General features: G+C 43.6%; 1 protein-coding gene across 3 annotated transcripts in view; it reads right to left on the bottom strand.

The window, feature by feature from the left end:
• Positions 1-15,748, bottom strand: part of SLC9A7 (solute carrier family 9 member A7) — a 75,330-nt gene extending 59,582 nt beyond the window's left edge. For 2 of the 3 annotated variants that reach the window (XM_059493548.1, XM_059493550.1), the window contains exon 1: positions 15,435-15,748. In XM_059493548.1, the coding sequence (XP_059349531.1) occupies positions 15,435-15,702 (268 nt within the window). In that variant the 5' untranslated portion in view covers positions 15,703-15,748. The remainder of the gene's footprint in view (positions 1-15,434) is intronic. The other variant, XM_059493547.1, reaches the window with a different exon arrangement.
• Positions 15,749-17,851: the final 2,103 nt, after the last annotated feature.

Raw genomic sequence — 17,851 nt, 5'->3', positions numbered from 1 at the left:
GAAATTGTTATCACTGAGGATAGAACTGCTAAAGTGCTTTATCCAAACATCATGGGGAAAAAAAAACCTGCATTTACCAACACCTACCCCACCAAGGGCAAATTGGAATATGCAGGCACACAACTCTTGGTCACAGTACTATTTATATTTGAGAAACACAGGGAACATTTCAGCCTCCAGAATCAACTCTGATCTTCAGCCAGCACAGCAGAGTGTTCCCTGCTCAGTGCTCCTGGCTTAACACAGTGCAGCATCCCACTCAGAATTGTAAGCACCTTTTGATAAGACTTGTCTGATAAGATAAGCACAGCTAGCAATGGAAAGGAGAATTAAAAACCAAAATTACAAGCTTTCAGTGAGAAATAAACAAATCAATCACACTTAGGAAGAAAGACAGCATGTGCTGTACTAGTGTGTCTATTACTATACACCATCTCTGAGTACTCTACTGTGCTTTTAATAAAAAGAGTATGTTACTCAATGCTAACATTTTTTTCAGCCCAAATACTCCACAATATACTGACAACTGAATAAATGCCCAGGACAATCTGCCCATTCATGACTGCTGGAGTTCATCATTCCTACTTATTCTTCATCCTTTGCAGATGCAGTAATCCCTATGAATGCAGGCTTTCTTCAGATTGTAAAGAATGGCAATAGGGCCATAATGAAAATCAATCCAAAGAAAATCCAAGTTTTCAGAGCATGCACTGAAGATTTGCTGATCTGTACAATGGTCAGCTAGAAAACATACACACTACAAACAAAACAGGAAAGTGGTGGGAATTGAGTAAAAATGGTTTATGAAGCACTGTATCATTTAAATGTTCTAGTTCAGAAATCAGATGTGCTTCTGTATAAATAAGTTTTTTCACAGTATCTTCCCTCTCAAATATGCAGAAGGGCTACCTTTCCCCATTCCTTTTTATTTAGGGATCAGTAACTCACAGAAAGGAAGGACAAAAATAAAAAGAGGCTACAAATAGGCTGAAACATTGTTGCAATTGTAAAAGGTATTGTAAGGCTTTCTGCTGCTTCTGTACAAAAGTATGTCCATGTCAGGTCCTGATGTGTTCTGAAGCTGCAGCAGTTAAAATAGTTATTGAGAGAAGAAAAATTATTGCTGCAATGCCTATTCATTTCAAGGACCTCAAGAGAATTACTGTTTCAGTGAGCCTTTCCTCAGCAGCAGGCAATCCAGCTTCACACTGCTTTTGCTAGAGCCCAATGGAAATAAAAAGAAAAAATCTCTCCCAAATTCTAAAAATAAATTACGCAATTGCAAATGAAACCCAGTAAAAAGATTTTTTTTTCTTTTAACAAGCTGTATCAGTTTAAGAGGAATTATTATGAAATATGAGCAGGTAAAGTAACAATAAAGGGGAAATCAAATTGAATAACTGCTCCTTACAGTGAAGTTTTACCTGGCCGTTAGACTCAGGCATAGAGAACCAGTTTTGGGATTAGAGCTAATTATCCTGAGAAAGCAAGTAAGACTCTTCAGCCTACCATATTCTTCTGGAATAAATAGCTGTAATATTTCAAAAGGAACAACAGGACTTTGGGGATGAGCACAGCATTATCACTGTTACCAAAATGTTTCAGGCTATGAGATCCAGATGGGTGCAGGAGAAATTGTCATATTTGTTAAAATAGCAAAGCACTGACAAAAGGTGTGCCCAATTGCTCATGCTAAATGCTGACAGACTGAACTGCCAGATCATTGGGAAAATACTCAGTGTCAGGCTGCCAAGTTGTAGGCCACAAACATAACAATTTAAAAAAAATTGGCAGACAATATCACTACAGATATAAAATTCACATATTCATTATCCTGCATAAGGACTGGTCACTACTAAAGTACTTGCTTTGAGGACTGGATTTAGTTTTAATCACTCTCTGAGTAAAAGATCATATTTTCCAGCAGTCTAAGTGGAAAACTTACCATTAAATTCAGCTCAAAGTAAACAAGGTGTGCCACAATCCTTCTGCCACAACAGTGTGATGGTGTTTGCAATGGTCCCAGGACGAGGGAAGAGATGAGAATCTTGACTCCGTGTTTCAGAAGGCTGATTTATTATTTTATTATATATATTATATTAAAAGAAAATTATATATTATAACTATACTAAAAGAATAGAAGAAAGGATTTCATCAGAAGGCTAGCAAGGAAAGGAAAGGAATGGAATAATAAAATCTTGTGACTGACCAGAGAGTCCCAGACAGCTGGACTGTGATGGGCCACTAATTAGAAACAACCACATGGGACCAATCACAGATGCACCTGTTGCATTCCACAGCAGCAGATAATCATTGTTTACATTTCGTTTCTGAGGCATCCCAGCTTCTCAGGAGGAAAAATCCTGGCAAAAGTGTTTTTCATAAAATATGTCTGTGACACAACAGTAACTAAAAATTGCACCAAATCAAATGGAAATAAAGGACTGAGAGGATCTTGCAACATGAGCAATGCACACAACGGCCAATATGAAGACACTTGTGGCAAACACCAAAACCCCACAAGGCAGGAAACCCCCCATTGGTTGTTTTACCAATACTCAGATACCCTTGAAAAAAAAAATTAGTCACCTCTTTTTACAGTAGTTGACTAGAAAGAAATGGCCACAAGAAGCCACTGCACTCCTCTGTGCTGGGTTAGGATCCATGGGCACCCCAGCACCCCCCAGTCTCTAACTCACACTTGTCCTGTGAGAGAGGTGGCAGCCTGCCTCCTTTGCTTGGCTATAACACAGGAGGAACATGGATGCGTGGCAGGCACAGGTAGATATGCAGAGTCAGATCATGCTTAGCTGGGCCTGTGTGATCATTGCAAGAGCAAAGAGCATGCACAGCATCACCTGCTTCAGAGCAGAGGTTCCGCTTTTCCTGGAACTGTAAAGGCAGCACTGACCGAAATCTCTGAGCAAGGACAGAATCACAGCTCATGATCTGATTCAGCAGTGAGTTTCCCAAGCTGTCTTGGGCAAACCTTCCCTGTTGCACTTCAGACCTAGTATTATTTTCCATCTTTAAGAGGCAAAAATTAAAATGAAAGGTTTTACAGTGCTTGGATACTTCTCATGGAGCTGTAAATACACACACTTTTTTTTTCTCCAACTCATATAAACAGGCAGTGATAAAACCTGGGTTCCAGCCTCAGGCTGATGAGCAGCATTAGCCCAACTATTCCCCTACTCCCTGCTATCATACTGTTCCTGTAGGTGTACTAAGCAAGGAGGAATACAAAGAAAAAAAAGCAGCTGCATAAATAGGTGACTAAAAATATTTTTTAAGGGCTGAGCCATTTATTTGTGGTGGTTCAGAGATGGTGCAACTGACATTGGCTTCTGAAAGCCTTTGTCACTATTTACCTCAACAGCCTAATGCCAGTCACAGCCAAGACTCCCCTCCTTTGTTAAGTTCCTAAGAGAAAGTGTTATTTTTCAGGATTTCCTATTTATTATCTCAAAGATTTGAGGTTACTGGACTGTGACCCACAGACTAAATAGAAAGGTCAAGCAAATAGCACAGGAATAGAGCAAGGAAAACTAGACTAATAAATCAGAATATTTTTCTTCTCTGCAGAAAGCTTCTAGTTTTTCAGCCATTGATTTGCCACCCCTAAAAGAAATTCATATCACCCCCAATATTTCTGTCTTCCCATAGTCAGCATCTCAGGCCATTGCAATAAGCCTGACTGAGTCCTCTGCCTTCATCTCTCTCTGCAGACACAATTCAGACAAGCATTTCTCCTTGGGGTACCTTTTGCTGCAGGAATCTGTTGTGCAACTCCTTCTGGCCAGGTTAGGTGACATCAGTTCTGACTGACCCCCTGCTCACTGAAGCTTACAACAAGGCTGCTTGATTCTCAAACCCATCAAATCCTAGGTCATAGATAAACTTTCCTGGCCAATACAACCCTTGCCTAACAGAAGATGTCCTGCAGATGGGACATCCCAGTAGTAGTAACTCCTGGTCCAAGAAACTTGGTCAGTTCAAGTTACAGTATGAAAACCAGCTTTGTTCCAGACATATCAGACATTTTAAACATACAATACTGTTTACTGTTTTCAAATTTATTTTCCTTAGCTTTGAAGCCCAGCAGTATGGAAAGGATCTCTGGCAAACAGCTGCTAACAGAAATCAGTAATGTCTTCCCAAACCTTTTAAAGAGCTTTAGAACACCTTCCTGCTTTCACCAGTTCACTGCCTCCAAGCCTCAGAAAGCCCCTGTTTCAACAGGAACTTCCCATAAATCTGCATTTGTCAACAAGCTGCTGTCCCAATCCTCTCAACCAGTAAGGCAAATAGAATGTAACAGGAAAACCACCTACAGTAAGAGCAGTTAAATTTAGGAGAGTACCTAACTATTAACTTCAGGTGTATCAGCTTTCCACAGGCATATATTTATCTCAGTATATGATTCACAGACTTTTTATATTCTCCACACAACATATGCTCATATCAGGACAACAGAATTAAGAATCTAAGTTTCAGTTGAAATGTTTTTCTGGTGTTATTAAAAAAAAAATACCATATCCACATTTAAAATTGAATATTTCCTATACAAAGTCAAATGCAAAGAAATAGTGTTTCCAATCAAGTGAAACATCAGAAGTCTGTCTGTGTGCTCAGACAGGGTATTACACAAGAACAGGCTATTCTGGAAAGTGAGCAATTCAGCTCTGAGGTGTGCATGTTGTGTGTGGGTGCACACACATGGGTCAAATGTGATCTGTTCAAGGATCAAAAATGCCATGCAGATGTTGCATCACTGGGATTCTGGCACGTTAACATAATTACAAAAGCTCCAATTATTCTTCTTATGCATTGCCCTTTCTTGCCTTTAACTCTTCTGGGGATCTTGGAAGGTTTAACTTACTGAAAGACTGCTTTTTTTACAAACTTGTTATAAACATGTTACTTATTATAACTGTTACAAATTAACTCAAATTTCCTTGCTTACTGTTCAAGGAAAATTCTATATCATAACCCTGGTGGTAAATAATCTCAATGGTCCAAGCTTTCTTCTCATAGCTGTGAAATCCATATATTGCTCATGAGTCAAACTTTAGACCTTTTTTTAAAGTATAAGGGCTAAAAAGTCGGTTTTGGTCTTGACACAGTCTCTTAGCAAGTTAAAAAACATTAGTTCGATTCTTGTTATGGTTAAATGGTCCTAGAGATACTGGCATCTTTATCTTTCACTTTGCTGAGGACAACTGAGAACACAGAAACAAAGCAAGAGAGGGTCAGGGAAAAAAATTTCTTACAACACAGGCAGCAAAAGTTTAATCAGAACAAAATTCTCCTGTGCCTTGAAAAACACAATCTCAAAAGAGCCAATGTTGAAGTGAAAGCCTGTAGAATGGACTGTAGATATGTAGAGAGACAGGAATTCATGCCTTACTCACACGTTACCTAGAAATATCTTCCACAGCCTAAGCAGCTTACAGGTGAAGACAAGGCACAGATAGTTTCATTAGTGGTCAGGGGAACCAGTCTCAGTGATGGAGACTGTGGTAGCAGGAGGAAGATAAAAATGACAAGCTATTTCAGCCATTCTAATATTGAGCCAATCCTCACATTCCCATGAGGCAGAGAAGTGAGCAAAGGTTTTTAGTTTAGAAAGGGAAAAAAAAAAAGGAGGTCTGATGTATGGAAAGGAATCCAGGCTGTCAGCTTTAAAATAAACTATTGGATGCACCATGGAGAGAAATGAAGTAACAAGGGAAGAGTGTTAGGAGAGTCCCACAAAAAACAGGCAGTCAGCATAAAAAAATTTCTCAGAGAGCTAAAACACATGACAATTGTAATACCCACAGGAACCATTGGAGAGCAAGGCTGATGTGTCATCATCATGCAAATGAAGGAAGAAGAGCAAAAGGAGGTTAAAAAATTGTAAAAACATCATGCTCCAAAAATTGTGGGAGTTTCAACCTTCTCTTAGAACTGCGGTAGAGGAAGCACCTAATGCAGAAAAACAACTCATGGCCTGGTAACAGAGGTAAAGACAATCTCTAGGGTTGTCTGGTTTTTGTTTTAAGAACATAACTATAAGTTTATGCAGTACTTAGAAGATTGAGACCCTGATGGGAGCTTTAGCTTTCACAGGCTAAGGATAAAGTGATCATAAATGCAGAGTAGATCATGCCTACACCTCCTGCCCCAGCCTTTCAGTCCTTAAAAGAGGGGCTATATCATGTGTATGAAGAAAAGATACTGCAAAAGTTCTCCTATATGTGATTAGGATTGACAAAACACTATCTAACATCATAAGAACCTGATACAATGAGGTTAGATATTTGTGTTTGAGGTACAGAGAACAAAAAAAAAAGTAACTGTCCCATCTTTTATACTTTGGAAGAGATCCCAAAACCATTAGGATCAAAAAATGAAAATGTTGAAACAAGTAGACTCAAGCATTTGCCAGCAAAAGCAATAAACCCTTTTTATGGCTCCCTGAGGAAATGGGGGACATAATCAAGTACTAAGTATCACCAAGATATCTATGTTGACATTTCTCTCTTTCATGCAGGCACACGTATAATCAGAGTATGCTGCAATTGTGTTTTGTTACTGCAGCTTAACAAGCAGATCATCATTAGGAGATCACTCACTAACTCTCCAGTCACATAGAGCTGAGGAAAAGATTAATTTTATATCTATGTATCTCTGTAAAAGATAATCAGAAAGAGATTGTGTGTGTGTGTTTGTGTGTGTACACACATTACTTTACCATGAGTGAACATGGTTGAAAGAAGGTTAAGTCTCTAGATATAAAAATCAACTTCATAAGCAAATTTTTGCCAAGTCAGACATACTGCTGTGCAGAGATCACAGGCAATAAAGGTTAGCCTGAAACAGTGTCCTGACACTCATTTGCTTATGTAAAAGTCTATTCCAGCATTAAATTTATTTCACCTATCTTCAAAATACTCGTCTTCTTCCAAGAATAATTCACTGTAACCCATGTCTGGTGGGAATACATTCCCTGAAAGACACTAGTAGTGCAGATAGGTATGACAAAGCCACACCCTTTATGCTGTGCAGAGCATAAAGATGCCTCTCAAAGTAAAAATCTTCAAGACAAACCAAAAAAGCAGAAGTGCCCACTTGAATTTTGTGAGCCAGGAGAGGATGCAACAGCCAAACCTGCCAGGCATGTCTGTGGAAGGTCACTTACAGTCAGCCGCCTCTTTTCTTAATATATAACATTACATAATAAGCAACTAAAATATCAAAGATAACCCAGGAGAAAGAATGAGATGGCACTTCCACAACAGAAATAAACCTTTACACCAGTTTTATTTTTCCATATTTTTCCTGTATTTTCCAGAGTGCAAAACTGCAGTGCAGCCAGTGATGCCAACTGCAGTCACTGCTTCAATTCTCCTGTGAATACCCTTTCCTCCAGCTAGCCAGGGAGCACTCTGTGTTTGCCACTTTGCACTCTTCTAGGGAGCCTAACTTCTAAAGCATCAATTACACAGCAAGGCTAAAAGCCAATTAAAATAATTTGGTATTCACTCACCAAGAAGGCACTTTAAGAAGAACAGTCATTTTAAGAAGAACAGTCAAGTTTTCTCATGGATGAGGAAAATCTTTTCAGAAGAAAGGTCATTACACAATCAGTAAGTACAATGAAGACTGTCACAAAGGAATGAGAAATAGGAAGGATTGTGCAGCAGTAAAACAACAGCAGAGAGGTACGTGACACTTAAAATGCAGGTTCCCTTTCACTACTGAAGGATGATGTCAGGTGCTAAGAAGTGCATGTGTGGGGGAAATAATTTCTTAGAATTAGTGTGGAAGCAATAGCATTCATTTTAATGGATTCTGAGTAAAAACCATAAGCCAGTCATATCCATGTGGGTCACTTGCTATTTTTAAACTATCATCAGCTACAACATCTTTCTGTTAGTATCTCATATTGAAAGCAATGGCAAAGGTTAACAGCAGTTTTCATATTGAATCCAGCTCTGGAATTGATGGGACAGCCTCTGAGCCTCAGAAGCAATAACTCCATTCCCAGTGTGCTGGCACTGCTCATGGACGTGGCGTGCCCTGCTGCAGAGCTGACACAGGGAAGGCTGTCACACATAGGTGACACCAAGCCACATGAGCAGCCTTCTCTTCACCTTGCTACTGATGGCAAGAAGTGCAGGTGCACACACCACACTTCCATAAACAGCCAGCACATTAAAAACTGTCATCTTATGCACAGACAAGTTAATTGCATTTTAGAATCCTTTTGTAGCATGCTCCTTTGTTTCCATCCCTTTTATTGTTAGGAATAGTCCCCCAGTTTTATAATAAGATAGCAGGTGAACACGTCAAACTTACCTTAAAAAAAAAATAATCTCCTCAATCCTAGCTTAATTTTTTTAAGTCTAAGTGAGAATTGAAGACAGCTATGGAAAGGCATGGCATTCTGAATAAGCAGACCACTTTAGCTAAACATTTCTACAAATCCAGCACATCAAGACCCACAGGTCTGCTGCTCAAACTCCCCTCTCCAAGGAGCTTACAGGGTAAGAGAAGAGGAATCAGTAGCGCACTCAAATACGCTTAAAATATGCAACGGGTATTCTGGTGGTTTCAGCTGCCTTTAAAACCATCTACTACAGACCTGTTTCAACAAGGAAGAGACATTTTGAAAAAAGCTATGAACAGAGAAAGTGGCAGCTGTGGAGGAGTAGCCCAGGCTACAGCACACCCACAAGTCCCACCAGGGTGGCACTGGGGCCAGGACCCTCCATGGCAGCAGCTCCACCCCATTGCTGAGCCTTTGGGGACAGCGGTGTTAGCCACCCCACAGACAGCCCTGGCAGCAGAGCTGACCCACCAGAGCTCTGCCCTGTGGGCTTTCTCCTTGCACCACTCACACACATCTGCATCAAGAGAAATGAAGAGCTTCCAGCCATGTCAGCTTCTTTGGTATTCCTTCGAAAAGCAACACAGAATACCAAAGCCTAAAGAAAGCGCAAGAAACCAGACACCTCCTCTGGCTGAGAGCAGAGCTCATCTCCGCAACTTCAATTTAGAGAGAGCCTTCAACTCTTTCTCCCCAGTAAAAGAAAAAACTCCAACAGTTTCTTCCACCATAAGCTCTTTAAGTACTTCTGAAGAAAAGTGATTTGTCTGATTTCAGGACATGGAAAAAACCCCAAACCAAAAGTTTCCCACAATTTTGCTTTTCTCCTTTCACACTTGGTTAATTGCAGGCTGAAGTGCTTTTTAATAGGGGAGAAAAAAGCAGTGCATTTTAGCTAAATTGTCTATGTCTGGTACACAGAAAGATCTGAACTGCTGAGAATGACTGTATTCTTTACAACACTAGTAAAAAACCCTTCAACATAAACACACCTCTAAAAAATTGCATGTATCACATTCTTTCAATGTAGACGCCACTTTGTGTAAAGCAGGGCAAGAAAGGCTATATTCAGTATTTAACGGGGATAAAGCTTTAATCCTGAGTCACAAATAAGTACTCTGTGTTGGGGGGGAAAAAAAGAGTCTACAAGCTGGTATTTCTGGCTGTCAGCATGGAAACAACAGACTTGAGTTAAATACTGGGGCTGTGTCAAACACACAGGGACAGTTCACAGCCCAGTGCTGGACTCAGAGCATTCAGCACGTAGGCAAGGAGAGAGCATCCATGGTACACCACACCTGGTAAAGACCTAGACAGGAACTGCCAAATATTTTTACTTCTGGCCCCTAACAGTCCAAGATAGATAGTTCTAGAATGCAAACTGTGTCCTCTAACCTTCTTTTTTCTTTAATAATGGTGGAGCTGAGGTTCCTGCTTCAGATATCTGGTTTCTAAATCAGTTGAGGGTGAAGCTGCTGCCTCTGTCTAATGGAGATAATGGTTGGATGGGAACAGCTCCCTAGCAGAAGCAGGAAAAGGTTTCACCCAGCTCTCTAAGATGTTTTCAACTACTCTGCAGAGCCAATAGGTGAGGGGAGCCCAACTTTCAGAAGGAAGGAGTGGGGGAAAGGGCTGCTATGCACCCACAAAGGGACTGAGGATATAAGAGGATCATGGCTAGCTGAACCATGACAATTTTCTGTGACAGGGAATCGAGCCTTCCCATCACTGCTTCCAGAGCTATCTCCATGCACTGCAGGAAACCATCCTGGCTTGGAGTCCAGGCCAAACCCTTGACAAGGGAGGGTTTGGCTAAGTCAGAGGCAAGGCTTACATCTGCTTCCACTTGTGCTGGGAGCACACAGAGCAGAGGTCTAGAGTTCTCTCTAGTTGCTCTGTTAGTGAGCCCAGGACACACAGTAATTTATAAAGGTTGCACAGATACTCCTCAATGGTGCCCTGCACAGGTGACCCAGAAGCACTTCCTGATGCATGGATAATTACTTTGGGTGAAGGCAATTTCACTATTCAGGTATTCTAATCTTTCTATAGCACAGGAATTGAGAAGGGTTATTAAAGATGCACTGCAAAGGAATACACATCTATAACCTCTTCTACTCAGCACAACACTTTAAAATTAAATGTCTAAAAGAACAATATCTGAATTGCTCATTCTGTTTGAACGACCAATTACAGTTCATTACATAAAATGCAGTATTGTGAAATCCACAGATAAGATTACACACTAGTTGCCACACAGATTTCTGTTAACACAGCCAAATAAACTTGCCCTTTCATCTGTCTCTCACCATCTTTAAAACAAAGGCCTACTTTACCAAACAAAAAGGAGACAGGTAAGAACCCAGGTCTCTCTCCCATCAACCTCTTGCCAAAAACATAGACCCCCAAAAACTGAATAAAGACACACTGAGATGGGGACACCATCAGCACCTGAGAAGTAATTCCGGGCATCCTGTTGGATTTGATAGCTTTTATAGACTCCCTCACCATCTCCTTTTCTGTTTTCTCATCTACACCAAGAGCAGAAGTTACTAGAAATGCTGCAGATGCTCTCATCTACAGACCAGTTCAGTCCTTGTGTTCTTTCAGGAAGAATCATTGGCAGACCTGTTCAGAGACATATTTCTACTGCAAAGCAGCAAAGAAAAGTTGGAAGTGGTTCCAAAAGAAATTTCTGAAGTGGACAAAGGAAAACCTCCAGGTCCTACAGGGCCCAGACATGTGCACCATTAACCTGCCACGGAACCACCTCACTCAGACAACAAGCTGGTGCAGCAGACATCAGGTCACCTCCCCTCAGCTCAGCACACTCCAGCCAACACACCAGAGCACTGACACAGGAGCAGGAGGCAGGCAGGTCTGTGGGCTCTGCAGTATTACAGACCTGGCATCTGTCTGTGATGACTTGCTGAGTTAGATGAGAATTACAGGACGTGCAGAGGACCACCTTCCCCTTCAGCCTTTGTGTGGTTCCTACAATTACACAGTGCTGCACAGCAGTGCCAACTTCTACAGCCAGGTGTGTCACCAAAGGCTTCCTCAAGCAAAAGAAATCCAAATTGCCATTTCTCTCTTCTTTGGCTTGTGTCATGATCAGACGGTATTCTGGTGCTGATTTGACAAAACTTCTCATGAAGATGAAGTTAACAAACATAAAAATGAACTAATTTATCTTCATTAAATACACTACCCTTTTAGAAACAAATTAACAAAACCCCCAAACCCACAAGAAACAGCAACACCCCAACCCACAGAAACAAAGAAAAAAACCCAAAATCACTGCCCTGAGGACTGTAGGTAGACTGTACTCCAAAGATATTTCAGAAACACCAGCAATTATAAGCTATCCAACTACCCCTACCTGAAGAGCAGATCTGAAATACATGCAGGTTAATAAAAGCTATATAGCATTTCTTCTACATTTCTCTCAAAAGAAGAATTTATAATTTTTCTACCCAGCCACACACACCATAAAGCAAGCTTAGAGAAAAGATTTGTGTTACAATTAAAACATACTGAGCAGTCAAAAAGCTGTGCAAGACTAATTTTAAAAGCCTGTAACAAAGTGATTTAAAATAATATTCAGGAAGAACAAGCAGGTTGCCAGAGAAAGGATAATGTTCTCAAAACTGGCTGCTCAGTTATGATCCTAAATCTAGTATTAGGAGGCTTATGTCAAAGTGGCTTATTAAAAACCAAGACTGACATTATTTTGCTGGCAGTGGAGATGAGTTAGGTCATCTCTAGCATGTGTAGATAGATACTAGAGTTCTAACAGAGAGTACTGCAGCCAGATGAGCTAAAAATAGACCTTTTCTATATCTACTCTGTGGATACAGAAACTTAGTCTGATACAGAGTATAGCAGAACAGATATAATATTTTTATCCTGAAGATTTACAGCTTCTCTCTCATTTGTGTTCCACAAAAGGTAACAGAAGCATTATGTTCCTCTTCATATACTGTTTTTCTTTCACTGTACCCAAGTCCAGCTTGCTTTTACTTTCATCGGCAGCACTAGCACGTGTGGCCCGCAGACAAGAAGGCTCCTGATAGGACTGACACCTATGCTGATTCATGGATGGCCAGTTGCCTGAATTACCACTTCTGAAAAGGAACAAAGTAATTGCCTAGTGGCAGTGATGCCCCTGCTTCTGCTGGGAGACATCTACCTCTCCGGGTGGCTGCCTCCTAAGGAGCAGAGTAACAAGGGCCCACCATCACCTCCCGCCCTTAAGCCTACCCTGAGCTGTCCAGGAGCATGGTCCATGTCCTGTTGCTCCTACTACATGGTGTTGCTTCTTGGTAAAGATCCAAGAAGCCTGGAAAACAAAGCTGCCACTGAACCTCTTCAGGAAAAACATGTTGAAATACTTGATCCTCCAGCTCAGACCAACACTAAGAAAAGCAAGCACCACGATCACTATCTCTAGCTGAAATACATGTGTCAGCAAAGTTTCAATTCCCTTATTTCTCTATTGTGGATTGGTGTTTGCTTGGGTTGTGTCAGACTTTTTAAAATTGTTCTGTAATAACTCGCCTTAGCAATATTAGCCATACTGTTGCTGGAGCAGCTGACACTTGCTATTATTTAACTTCCACAGAGCAGCACCCTTGTTACAGTTTCAATGCTAGAATTCAATTCTATTTAGCACTAATAGATATGTGTGCTTTTAGGACTACAAACTCTTTCTTTGACATACTGCCTTATGATTTTGTGTTTAAGGCAGAGTGATCAAACGTATGCACTTTAAATAGATATACAACTTTTTAAAAGTGCATTTCTCAGATAGCAAGTTATCAGCAAAATAGAAACCCATCTATCAGTTTAACTGCTGTCTTTTAAACAACAAGGAAGGAAGAGGAGACCTAAGCTCAGTTAGCAGAAGTATAACAGAAAGTTACTATGGCACTTGCTGCAATGTTCTGTGTGCTAGAGCACACATGGAAAGTCTGTGAAATGTTAAAGTGAAGCCAGGTCTCAGCAGAACTTTACCAGCATGGAGGTTAACCACATTAAGCAGGAACTGAACATTCTAAACATGTTTCCTAGGATGTTTGCCATGAAAAGGCAAGAGTCAGTTTGTTTGGGAGGGAGAACAGCATGTATTTTGATATAACAAGGGGACTCATTTAGAAGGCAAGTATATTGGGGAACAATCTACAAAGGTAAAATTATTTAAGTGAGGGCACACCTAGAAAATGTAACAGTTTGAGCCAATTATTCTTTTATGGATGCTGCCAGTGGGGCTGAAAAAGATAGTGCCTTTCCTAAGACAAAATTTCATCATTTGCATATCAAATTGGGAACCTAACAACCCTTTCACAGATCATGAACTGCGTGTTAGAGCAAACTAATTTGAGTTTAATGAGAGGCAGAATCTCTCCAGCTGAACAATTTCTCATTTCCCACGCAGCTCATCAAAACACATACCCAAATGCCCTTGATGCCCTGACACTTGTACTGCATGCATTAGCACACCCACATACACGAGATTTTCAGCATAAACTAAGCCACTAAAGCGATCATAAAAACATATTAAATGAACTTTCCAAAGGTGACAACACTAGGGTAATATCTAAACATCTTCAATACCACCTTACGCTGTCTCTTTTCTGATCAATACACACAGTTAATCTACTGTCTCCTGGGCACTTTTCAGCTGCTAAGCATTATCATGCCAGTGCATAACTTACTTATGTGCCCAGTTGTTAATTTGTCAGTTTTCAGCAATGAGCATACGTGAAGTACGCAGCAGTGCAGCAAAGAGATCAGTGACTAAGAGCAAATTGGGATGGTTTAAGGGAAGCATCAGCAGAGGAAAATTCCACTGCAAGCAATCACATAGCTCTCAAGAGCAGTAGTACTCATCGGGGAGGAAATGCTTCACTTTCCCCCTCCCCTCGAGTGCTGAATTTATCATGTGTGGTTACCCTCAATATGCTTACCCCGACCAACATCGGGCAGGTGCTTCACAGAGCTCAGCAGGAACAGATTCCGCTGGCGAAGGAGAAGTGCCCCCGGCGCTTGTGGCAGTAGCCAATCACCAGCGGACAAATAATTGTTCAAGTGGATGGCTGCTCTTCACCGCAGCCCGCTGTGCTCTGCGTGGCGAACTGCGCACCGAGCGCAGCCGAGGAGATCCCCGCGGAGCGAGGGCTCTGCGTCCCCAGCTCAGGCTCGCCTCTCTGCTCTGTGCCAGGCACTGGCAGCACCAGGGAGAGCAGACCGGCACCATGAGCACCAGCCTGCAGAGCCCAGCTCCTCCGGGCCATCAGCCCCACAAACGCAGGGGAGACACAGCTTCTTCTCCTGAGGGATTTACCGTCCCTTGACTCACATCCACCGAGAAGAGCGGCCTGGAGCGGGCGCACACAACTCGGTAGAGCCCCCGTTCCACCAGGAGGGCTCGGGATGAGCCGCAGCCAGTGTCAGGGTGTCTGGTCAGTGTCACTGCGGTCAGTCGGGCTCCGCACACGCGGATCGCGGGTGACAGCAGCGCACCGACAGCAAACCCGGCGGCTGCACTCGCTCCTTCCCGCGTGGAGCGGCCGCAGCGCGGCGAGGGCAGCGCGATGGCGCTTTCCAAAGTCATCTCTGCCATGACCTGCACGGCTCGGCACTCCACGCTGCTGGAAGCACGGCCGGCGAGCTGCCTTTCTGCGGCGGGAGGGTCACCGGAGCGCTGTCCCCGGCAGCACGGCCTCGGCGGCGGGGCGCACCTTCCCGCAGGACGCCGCACGGGAGGCGGCGGTCCGTGTGTCCCCCCTCAGTGTCCTTCTGTCCCCAGCTCCAGGAAAGGCGCCGGCGAGGGGAGGGGATCCAGGAGCACCGGCGGAGACGGTCGGGCTCTGCGGCGAGGGGCTCGCCCTGCCCGGGGCTCGGCCTACCGGGCGCTGCCGCCCCCCCCCCCCCCCCCCCGCCGCGCTCGGTGCTGCATGGAGGGGCGCGGCCGGTACCGGGCCCTCCGCCGCCCCCTGCCCCTCCCGGCACCTGCCGGGGCTGACACCGGCGCTGAGGCCCCGGCGGGACTCACCGTAGATCATGGCCAGGCCGGTCTCGTGAAGAAAGCGGACGCGCCGGTGCTTGAAGAGCCATATGGTGAGGATGGTGAGGGTGAGGAGCAGGATGAAGGTGAGCAGGCTCACGCTGTCCTGCCGGTGGCTCTCCTCCGCCTCCTTCTCGGTGGCGAGCTCCTCCATGGCGCTGCTGCTGCCGCCGCTCCGCTCCGCCGCTCGCAGCCCCCCGGCCGCCAGCAGGAGCAGCGGGAGCGGCGGGAGCCGGCGGCGCAGGGGCCCGGCCATGGCTGCGGGAGCCGCGATGCCGAGGGGCTCCGTGCCCCTCCCGCGGCGGCGGCCCTCGGGCACTGCCCACCGCCCGCCCGGCCGGCCGGCGGGGGAGGGAGCGGGGACGGGAGGAGGGCGGGAGGGAGCGGCCCCGGCGCGCAGGAGCCCGCCCGCCGCCGCCTCCCCGGCCCCTTAAAGGCGCAGCCCCGCCGGGCCAACGCGGCTCCGCCGGGAGGACGCGGGGCCGCTGCTGCCGCCGTGCCCGGCTCAGCCCCGCCCGGCGGAGGTGTCGGGGTGGGCGAGGTTTCCCCCCGGCCCCGCGGGGCTGGCTCTGCTCCGGGAGCTCCAGGCGCCGCCCCGCTGCCGCGGGCAGAGCGGTGTGCCGGTGCCGGTGCCGCTCTCCCTCCCGCGGTGCAGAGCGAAGCTGCGAGCGGCTCTCGCACCGGGGGCCCGCCCTGCCCACGGCCCGGCTCGGACTTGGCCGGGAGCGCACGGCCCCGTGAGATCTGGCAGGCGATAAGCGCTCTCTTGCGCCCTTTCTTTCCTTTTCTTTTTGTTGTTTTTTTGGTTTTTTTTTTTGGTTTTTTTTTTTTGGTTTTTTTTTTTTTAGATACGACGTAGGAAAACTTACTAAACGTAAATTGCTGACTTGGAGGTTTTCATCCAGGTACATCCCAATGGACATTTGCTTCTAAGAAACAGGACAATTGTAGGAAATGAATAGAGAGCTAGTCAGAGATTTTAATTTGGGTTTGGTTTTTTTTTTTCGAAAAGAAAAAGAGCATATGTTCACTGTTTGAAAATCATCTCGAGTTGGGGAGATGAAGGAAAGAAAAGGGGAAGGAAGGAAAGAAAAGTCACTCTTTGCAAGCAACCCAAAATCAGCACTTTCTCCTTTAGCTTTTTCCCCTTTTTCTTAAATGAGTCATAATCCCTTTGAAAGATGAAACATTGAGCAGTGAAATTGTTAGGGTTTAAAGAAATACAAACAGCTGTAAAACTATGTTTGTGTTTTCTTTTGGGGTTTTGTTGGTTGGTTGGTTTTGGTTTTTTGTTTCACCAGCCTTGGCAGGAGAGCGCTCTGCCTTTTTCTACCAGAGGAATCCCCCAGCTTCCAGTGGTGGTGTAAGCAGTGCTGACATTTCTGCTCCTGGGGCCTTTCTCCCAGACCTATTTTCAATCACAACATCTAATATGTATTTTTAGTAATTATTTTGCATAAAAAGGAAGCAAAATAACTTTGGTCATATTTTAAATTAGTTACATGCCAGAGCTTATCTCCTGTAGTGTTGTGCTCTTTCCTAACATTTTTGCCATGTTTCTGAGGGTATTTATTGGGATGCTATACTCACAAGAAACTTTAATCTCCTACTAATGCATTGTCTTTGTGTTATATGCTATTTTTTAGAAATTCTCTTTTATAAATATTTCAAGATGACAGCTATGTAAATCTACACTTCTATTTTTATGTAGTCCTTTTAAAGTCAGTATTTATGCAAACTCTCCTCAACAACCTTAAAAATCCAGTGTAATTAGTTGCAATTATATTTAAATATTTGATTGTGCAGGGCTGAAAGCTTTCTTTGATAGTGCCATCATTTGTAAACCTCTTAGAGATGAAAAGAAGTAATTTGCCTTGAAGACCTAGCTCTTAAACATATGTGAACCATTAAAAATTACTGCCTCAAGGCTGACTTATGTTAAATCTCATATTCAAAATTAACATTTCTGATATAATGAGAGCATTATACCGCTGAATTTTTACTGTGTATCTTTAGGATATACAATGTACATACAATGTAACATATATCTTTAGGCTATAATCACCTACAGGCCTCCTAGCAGACTAGAGTTATGCACTACAGTGCTAAGTATGTGTAATGCTAATAAAGTTGTAAAATAAAAAAACTGGATGGCAATAACAGGCTCTCCTCTGTGGGTTTGGTTTTTTGTGCTGCACAGTGCTGGGCAGAGTCTGTCACTACATGATGGCTTTTTTTAAGGAGACAATTTCCATGTATATTGAAATTTTATCCACCTCTCAGCTAAGCTGCAGCCAGGGTCTTAAGTTACTTCCTGACAAGTCTTCTACCAATAACCTGTGTTTTATCCTTCTACAGTTCACTATATACTATGCCTCTTGCTCTCCATGCAATAATGAGAAATA

This window comes from Ammospiza nelsoni, chromosome 2 (assembly GCF_027579445.1).
Source record: "Ammospiza nelsoni isolate bAmmNel1 chromosome 2, bAmmNel1.pri, whole genome shotgun sequence".
NCBI lineage: Eukaryota > Metazoa > Chordata > Aves > Passeriformes > Passerellidae > Ammospiza > Ammospiza nelsoni.
This window is presented reverse-complemented; position numbering and strand designations above follow the sequence as displayed.